Here is an 8936-nt window from a genome sequence, read left to right as displayed (position 1 = left end):
GCCTGAGGGTGTGCCAGGGGATCCCTGGGGGAAGAAGAGGGAGGGGCCAGAGCCCCATGACTCAGCACCTGCACTCAGCACAAGGCCAGCCTGGAATTTCCCCCTTACTTCAAGCAGCCCTTCCCCCCTGGGTCTGTGTATCTGGGTCCCAAGATAAACTGTCCCACATGAAGAACTGAGGCAGAGCTAATTTAAGAGGGCTGACCCCCAAAGCCCATGGGGGGATCCACAGGGGAGAGGGGGCGATTTGTTGGAGGGAGGGACCGAGAAACAGAGGGCCAGGCATGAAGTGTAGAGCTCTGCTCAGCCATGCAAGATCAAGAATGCCACACGGTGGAATAGGCCAGTGCCAGGTGGCTGCATGTGGCCCTTGGGGGATTTTGTGTTCCTTGCAGGGAGTGACCAGCTCAGAGGTGGCCCTGTGACAGAGGAGGGATAAACATTTGGTTTGATCCCAAGGGCCGGGAGACATACCCCATACCCCTCACCTGTATGACGCTTTCCCCTTCTTTGTTCCTGACCTGGACATAACCTCACCTGGTGGCTTCCTTCCTTTCCTTTCCTGGCCTGAGCTTCAGGTGTCCTCACAAATTTCCTGGAATCCAGACTTGACGGTTGTTGCTGTTTCTCGTTTTGGGGGTGTGGAGGCAGGGAGCAGCCCAGCCACCTGGACATGGGCACATCTGCTCATGAGCAGACTCAACCTCAGGGAGGGGGAGCCTGTGTGGGCTCTGGTGGCCTGGGTGTGGCTGTGTGACTCTGCACCCACATTGGGACAGATAGGGTAGCACCCCAAAGCTCTGGGACATCCGTAATTTCTTTTCAGCCTTATGGCCACAGGGTGGAGCAGAATGACGGTTATTTTCCTGTTTGATGGGCAAGCAAAAAGGTCTGGAGGAACACACCAGAGCAAGAGGCCAGATGGGATTTGGAACCAGTGCTCATGTCACAGAGCTGAGGCCATGAAAGAATGTTCTTAAGGCTATGATGGTGGTGGTGGTGGTGGGAACCCTCAGGAGTATCTTTAGAGGAGCAGAAGGGAAAAGAAGAGGCCAGGGAGACACCTTTATTGGCCTGGAGGAAAGGGTGTAAGTGGACCCACCCAAATTCTGTAAGACCAAGGACACCCAGGGACTGCCCCCAGAGCCCAGGGCTGGCTGTGAGATCCTCACGGTGTGTGAACACCAGCTTAAATACCACACACTGTCAACTGGCTATGGCCTGGTGGGACTCACTGCTCAGCTCTCCAAGCCAAGCGCAGAGCTTTGGCCCCTGAAGGTCCAGCCAAATGTCTTTTCTGCTCTTGGGCCCAAGTCAGGGCACATTCCCTCCTTGGCTCCTCTCAACTCCTGCTTTCTACCTGCTCCTCCCTGTGTCCTTGTAGAACTTTCCAGAGAGGAGGAAAGTAGGGGAACTGGGGGAAGGTGTGAGTTCTGTTGCTTCCACTTCTTTTAAGCGTAGAGTCTCCACCTCCTTCCTACTCTTGACCTGATGGGAGTAGAAAGCACCCCCTCTCTGGGGTGGGTGGGCGTGGAAGGCCAGTCGCTAGGACACTCCTACCCCAGAGAAGGCTCTCTCTTCCATCACACATTCAGGGTTCTGAAGGGCCCTGGTGGGCTGCTCACACTTCAGCGCCAACTGCTTCTTCCTAGCTCACCCCATCAGTATCCTCCTTATTCCAATACAGCCTCAAAACAGGCAGTATCCGGATGTTTCATTCCTGATCATGTTCCTAAGTTCTGTAGCCAGGGGTCTTTTTATGGCCCTAAATGACCCCCCCACCCCCACCCCTCATTGCTTCCTAGAGCTGTGCTAAGTGGAAGCAGCACTGGGAAATGCTGGTGGAGACTGTCCTCCAGTCCTGGCAAAACGTTTGGGGAAGACATTTTTTGTCTGCCCTTTTCCTTCAAGATCTGGAAATATCAAAGGATAGGTGGAGAGAATATTCTGACTAGCTGGTGGTGGCATTCCTCCAACAACAACTACCATAAAAAACCAAAACCCAACTAAACGTACCTTTCCCCCTAGAGGGCAGTGGAAGGGACAGAAATGGGCCCTGGGAAGGAGCCAAGGGCCTTGAGCAAATCTGCTCTCTTCACCAAGAAGTTGTCCCTGGGTTCTTGGTCTTATGGCCCGTCCTAGCCCCATTGAGGGAGTGAATTTACAATTTGGGGGATAAATGATCCTCGTGCACAGAGAAGAAAAACAATAAAGACTGGCTTTATTTTGGTTGTTGGCCTATTAAGGAGCCCTAACAGTGGGAGGGTAATCCTCCTCGCCTACCCGTACACTGCAGACATTTACTTTCCTCCCCTCCGAACAATTGCAAAGTCATGAACAGGCTGATGTCGTTAGGGAAGCCAAGCTCTCCCCTTGAACTGAGGCATGTACTTATTTTTAAACTACGCAATCAGGATGCCCTGGCACTTCCCCCTCTCCCCGCTCTGCTAGGGCACAGTGCTTCTTCCCAGCAGAGCCTTCTGCAAGTCGGCTGCCAGGACCCGGAGCTCTCTGCACCTTCCAGGAATGGCGTCCCTCTCAAGGCGGGTCAGGAGAGAAGCCCTCGGTGGTCCCACCTCAGGAGTTAAGGCTCTACTGGTGCCCCAACCCAGCCCCCAAGGGCTGCCACCTCACAGGCTACAGAGACCAGGTGGGAGGGACAAGACCTGAGTCCCCTTGAGCCAGTGAGGGCTCGTAGGACCCCAGGGAGGCTGGCAAGGCCCGGTCAGGTCCATTTCCTAGACTCCGTCTGCTCTGGACCCTGGTTGGGCCCTGTGCCTCAAGCAAATGCCCCCAACAGCCCACCCTTACTCCTTCCTGCCTCAGACTTTACAGATGATGCTAAGGACGATTTGATGAAGACTTGGGGCCAGGGATGCTATCCAGTCCCAAGACGAAGCTGGTCCTGACAGTCTATCCCTGGATACATTTTTAAAAAGGTATTTAATTCCTAAAAAAAACATGTTTTAAGAAGTTAAACAAAATGCAGGTGGAAAAGGGAGCTGTCGGCTATAAGGTGTTTTTTTTTTTTCCTTCCCTCTAAAGGAAAAGGATCTAGCAACCAAACTGTTGGGGGAGAACCTGCTGGCTATAAAGCCAGAGCCTAGAGCAGGTAGTTATTTCTAGTCTCCTAAGTGGCCCTCATTTTCCTTAGTGCCTGCAGTGCTGGCCCCCAGCTGGTGGGAGTCAATCCCTGGTTCTTTTGACTCTGGCCCAGTGCTCTAATGGCCAACATCACAGGTTTGGATGAGTCCCTTATCTTTGGTCCCTGACCCATCGAGGACCTGGGACCTGTGGCAGGTCCCTGGAGCTCCTGCCAGGCAGGCAGACTTTAGGGAGCTGGGCTCAAGCTGCAGGTGGCTGGTGGCTAGTGTGAGTAGGGCCAGTTTCAGTGTTCTGGGAACGCTGCCCATCTACCAAGGCCTGCATCTAGGAAGCCCATGGGAGGAAACAGAAGATTTGAGCCAGCATATATCTAAATAAAAATAAATGCACAACTCTGTTGTCTCTGCAGAGATCCCAAATGACGCTGAGCAGTGGGGACCCTGTCCCAGAGGTATAGAGGAACCCTTTCCCCTGTCCCCCTCAGGGTTTATCATTCCTTCTTCAAGGTAAACAGTAGCCTGACATCTTTCTGTGCATTCACACACACCCTGATTCAAGAATCTAAAACCCTTCAATGCACTGACCCTCAGCCAGTCCTGTACATTGGGTACCATCCCCACATAAGGGGAAAACGGGGCTGGGACAAGTTGTGAAGTTGGGAGTCAGGAATGAATTTTTGTGCCTGAACTCTAACCCTGCTTTCCCCTACCTTCAAGCCCACCTGATCTCTCTCCTGGATGGACAGATACTATGAACATCCTCATATCCCCTTTTTACAGCAGTAGCCAGAGGCAGCAAAGGGACCTTCCCTGGGGTTGCAGGAAGCTATATCTGTCCTTGTGGCGACTATTCAGTTCGACATGTAGTCTTGCCAAAGGTTCAGCTAGTTGAGCTTTGTGGGAGGACACCTCTAGTGGACCATGCCTAAGCCTGGGCTGCCTCCACAGCTGGCTCCAGATGGGGTTCTAAGGGCTACCCAGGGCTCTGGCTGGCTCAGGAGTGAAAAGGCGGCATGTGTGTGCATCATGGGACTTTCTCCCCTTCTCAGTCTGTTCTGGTAACAGGTAGCTTTTCAAACTTGGGTGGCTGGTGCCATTGGCCTGCCCTCAGAAACCAGGACTCCGACTTCTCTGTGTAAGCCCCAGCTATAAGAAGACTTTAGGAAAGGGCTGAGTGTGTCTGGGGTAACTCTGGAGGGGCCTGTGTGAAGTGTGCATATGGCCTACACCCCGGCCCAGTGTGCCAGTAAGGAGGTGGGTCATGTGCTTCTACATTCTGAGTGACTGCAAAGAAGGTCACCTAAGCAGAGAACAGAAAGGGGAAGGAGTCAGTGGCCAGTCTGGCTGGCTTATAAAATAATATAAAATAGCTCATTCTCATTTACTATTTTTGACTGATTTCTAGGAAGCGACTATGAAAGGGTCGAGGGATTTCAGTGACCAGATGGGGCAGTTTCTTGGGACCAGCCTTTGCCTGCCTATCACCATTTCCTGCCATCTGAGGTTGCTGTGAACTGCTGGTAACTTCTGTCTATTGGGAGCTGTCCAAGTGAACCCCTCTGAGAAGTGAAAGGTGAGAGACCCAGAGCAGCTGACTACCAATCAAGCTCCATGTTCCTTCCCAATGAGAGGGCCACTGTCCACCCTTCCTTTTGGGAATCTAGGGCCCTGGTATGTTCACACTTTAACTGCTGCTATCTTTCTTTCCTCTCCTTTTCTAAGATGTCCACATTCATCCCAACCAGGACTCCTTTCCTCCTCCTGGGACAGCTGGGAAGGTTTCCATCGTAGTGATCTCCAGGATGGGCATGGCTGCCATTTGCCCTCCCTGGTGCCACCTTCACTGCTCCAGAGGGAAGCTTCCTTGGGGATTCACTTTGAGGTGGTCAGGAAGCCAGTTCTATTCCTGATAAGCCAAAACTTCCAGGGAGGGGAAAGAGCTATAAGTTGTCTCTATTTGGAAAAGCAGCCCAGGAGGCTTCTGGTGGGTGGGCAGTGCTGTTCCTTTAGATCTCTTTGGATGGTTCTGGGCCCTGTGCACTGAAGGAACCTGTGGGCTGTGAACCATGTGAAGAATGTAGGCCTGAGGCAGCAAACCCTGTGCTGCCGGCGTCCTGCTCCTCTGTGAAAAGACAGAGCCTGGGCAGGCCTGGTTAAGGGAGGTTGCCACACCCAGCGACTCATTCCGACTTGGAGAGTCCCCAGTTCAGAGAACAGGCTGCTTCTTCAAGAGGATGGGGGTGCAGTTTTGAAGAGAAGCTTCTCACAGGGAACCTGCAGGCATTTCCTCAGGTGACAGCAGTTGATGGCTGAGCCAGGATAATATGAGTGACTACAAAAGGGCACACACAATTTAAAAAACAGTTGTATCCTTTAAATAACCTTGTACACAGCCCCCCATGCGCTCGATGTACAGTGGCTTTCGTGAACACCACTTACCTGCAAAAGGCAGGTAGTGGGCTATGGAGATGCACCCAGGCTCACTGCCAAGTCTAGTAAAATGACAAAGAAATTCACAATGTATTTCTTTTAAAAACTTTTATTGCATATAAAGTGGACCATTCCCGTCTGTGGATCAGATATTGCTCTCTTCTTCACTGTGTCCTCTTCCTGCCCCAGTGAAAAGTTTCTCCTCTATTGACAGAATAAAGAAGAGATTACCATTGTTGGTCCATATTGGCTTGAGGATGGCTCTTAGGGGTAAAAGTACCACAGACATCACCTCAGCAGGGTTGGGATCCCATGCAGAGCTGCTGGCCAGCTGACTGGTGGCAATCCATCCCTCAATCTCAGGAGTGGAGGGCTGCCTCCCCTCCAAAGATGCGCAGCCTGGCTCCCCCATGTCTTATACCTTGTGTTTGGGCTCACTCAAAATAACTCTGGCACTCTCTACATATGCACCTGCTCCCCACCTGCAAGGGAACTTTTTTTTTAAGCTCTTGGGGAGAAAACCTGGTTAGGAAGCTGCATGCATTTCCAGAGCTGGAAAATGGTTCATGCAGCACATTGCCACAGTACTAAAACCAACCACAAACTAGTGGTTACAAAATGGGAGTGTTAAAAAAAACAGGTGCTCCCCAGGACCTGAAGTCCTAACACTGTGGAGAACGGTGAGCTGGGTAACTTTCTTCAGGCTTATGGATTTCTGAAGCCTCTGCCAAGTCTCCATCCCCCTTTTTAGAAACTGCAGGAAGTAGTGTGTGCTTTGGAAGGAGGCAGCAGTGTCAAGGTTGACAAGTACTGGGTGGCAGCAGCACAGGCTGAGGGTAACGTCCAGCGTCCCTACAACCTTAGCCCCTTATAGTACATCACTATTACCACATCCCTTAAGGGCAGCTCCTTGAATGGCTCTGTTGCTCTGGGGCTGGGAGGAGCTACATGGGATGGAGGCAGCACTCCCAGAGTGACAAGTCACGGTGGCATTTGAAGGTGGAGACGGAGAAGTCCACACAGGCAGCAGAGATCCTGTCCCTAGTCCAATCCTCAGTCCAATCTTATTGGAAGATGGTATTTGAAGATGAAATCTAGAACACCTTTGCTCCTCCCTTTTAAGAAAACAGAATAAATGCGGAGACTTTGCCTCATCAGAAAACAAGCTGTGAAGAAGTTAAAGCCTGTGATGGCTGCTAGCAGCACATCCCCTGGATTTCCCAGGAGAGAGATGGCAGCTTTTGGACAAAGTGAGGAGTAAGATGGGGTTCTTCATTCCTCTGCATTTAGAATGAATGTACAAACTGGGGCGCAGTGGGGTCTCATGGGGAGCCCTTCATTGATCCTGCCTTTGGGATGCCTGGACTTGCTGGAGAGCCTCTGTTCTCTCCATCCTGGGGCTTCCCCACCCCACAAGTTGGCTGCAGAACCTCTCATGGACTGGTGTGGCCTGGATGGGACTCCTCCCCAGGCTTGCTCTGTGCTAATTCTGTTGATGGCTTAACGGTGGCCACCTGCTTTGACTATCAGTGGCTCCATAAACTGTCCATAGCCAGGCTCTGGCTAAACCTTGCAAAATGAATGGAGTTTGGCATAGAGAGTTGATTGCCTGGTGCTTGTCACCTTTAGGATTCAGAGGCTTGCCTGCCCAAGGGAGGTCCTGGTGGACGTGAGCCTCCCTTCACCCTCTGGAGAAGATGACCAGATTAGCTCATCTATTTATGAGACCAGCCCCAGGAGATTCTCCATAGTCCAAGGAGCCCCCACCATAAGCTCTCTCAATCCAGCAGAGGGCTGTCCCCAAAACTTTCTTAATAAATGTGTCATGGGCACCAAAACAGAAAAAGATGGGATCCCGAGAAGGAAACACAAGAGTTGCACCTTTGCCTTCTGGCTTAGCCTCAATGATGATTCTGATTCTAAAAGCCTGGCATGGTGGGCATAGGAAGCTGGGAGAGTGGGCAGGGTGGAACCCTGTAGACAGGAGTCAGAAAAGCTGTGAGCCAGGGACCTCGAGCTGCTTCCTGATGTCCACTACACAGTAATACCCTGAAGGACACTAATAAACAGATACATCCTGGGCATCTCATCACCATCAGATCAGACCGTGGGAAGTGGCAGAGATATACAAGTTGCTCCTATATCCAGAGCCCTGGCGATCAGGGTCTCTAGTAAAGATATAAAAATGAAATAGCTTCTTTTCAAGTATTAAAAAAATAAGTTAATGGACAAAAAGGGTCCGAAGTGACTGAGAGTCTTGCCAGGCCATCAGCTTCATTTCAATGTGCAAACACAGGAAAAAATGCCACAGACAGAACAGCCTCCTGCCCTGGCATGAAGCACTTAGCAGTGACAGCCCGTCTGCCAGCTGGGGCTTGAAACTTAGGCTTCGCCCCAGCCCCCGGAGTCAGTATTTTCCAGTGTCAAAATGGTTGTGAATTAAAAGTAAAATGCAGCAATCCATAGGCATCAGGCTACTGCCGGCAAGAGGCCTGGGGCGGTTGGCCACGGGGAGTCCAGTGTGTGGTGCAGGCTGGGAGCCCCCTCCCCCATTTCTTCCAGGAGTGTGAAGGACCCAGGAGCTTCTACTGCAAGGCTGGTGTCACTCTTGTTGGGCTGTCACACCCTCTTGGTCTCCAATCACACCTAGCTTTCATGGGGGTGATTCTGTCGTTTCTTTGGTGGTGCTTGAGGAAGAAAGAAAAAGTCGGCCACCCTTCAGCTCCTTGGAGACTCACTCTTGGTGGCTGTGGTTCTGATAAGGAGGAAGCAGATTCTCTCTTCAAACACACCGTGGAAGAAAGGCCCAGCCACACACATCCCAATGGGTTTGTGGGGCTTCGTCTTATGTTAATGCACCGTGCTGCTCTCTCTTTGGGATGGGAAGTCCACACGGGCCTCTTCCCAGGAGACTGAGTTACCCTGTTAACTGTCATCAACCAGGGTTCCCCACAGCACATGAGACTTGACCCACTTTTTTAGAGGCACGTGGACATTTGGGTGCACGCTCCCAGAAGTGCCAGGCCTTCTCAGATCTTGGAGTCTGCGTGACTTGGCCGAACAGAACCCAGCCCGGGTCAGGCAGTGCCAATGGACCAACCAGCCGGAGCGTGGGTGGTGGCTCAGGACCAGTTTAGGCTGAAGCCCTTGGAGAGCATGGCAGCCTCCAGGTCCTTGTCCTCCTCTTTCTCTCGGAGCCGCTGCTCCTCTAGTAGGGCCACCAGAGAGTCCCTCTGTTCCACCACCTCCAGCATCTCATTCAGGATCTTCTTCTCCTCAGACAGCTCCTCTTCAGTCTTCAGGTGGTCTGTGGAGTGGCCAAAGACATTAGGTCAGAAGGGCCAGAGAGGCAGTTGCCCCCAGCCCTCCCCTCATCTTCTACAGCCATCTGCTTACCACCAA

General features: G+C 51.9%; 1 protein-coding gene across 4 annotated transcripts in view; it reads right to left on the bottom strand.

The window, feature by feature from the left end:
* Nucleotides 1-5627: 5627 nt before the first annotated feature.
* The window catches only part of MICAL3 (microtubule associated monooxygenase, calponin and LIM domain containing 3), a 191721-nt gene continuing 188412 nt past the window's right edge, over nt 5628-8936 (bottom strand). For all 4 annotated transcript variants that reach the window (XM_077169549.1, XM_077169550.1, XM_077169551.1 and 1 more), the window contains one exon: nt 5628-8841. In XM_077169549.1, coding sequence (XP_077025664.1) covers nt 8657-8841 — 185 coding nt within the window. In that variant the 3' untranslated portion in view covers nt 5628-8656. The remainder of the gene's footprint in view (nt 8842-8936) is intronic.

This window comes from Tamandua tetradactyla, chromosome 7 (genome assembly GCF_023851605.1).
Source record: "Tamandua tetradactyla isolate mTamTet1 chromosome 7, mTamTet1.pri, whole genome shotgun sequence".
In the NCBI taxonomy this organism is placed as follows: Eukaryota; Metazoa; Chordata; class Mammalia; order Pilosa; family Myrmecophagidae; genus Tamandua; species Tamandua tetradactyla.
The sequence above is the reverse complement of the archived record's forward strand: the minus strand, read 5'-3'. Positions and strand labels throughout refer to the sequence as shown.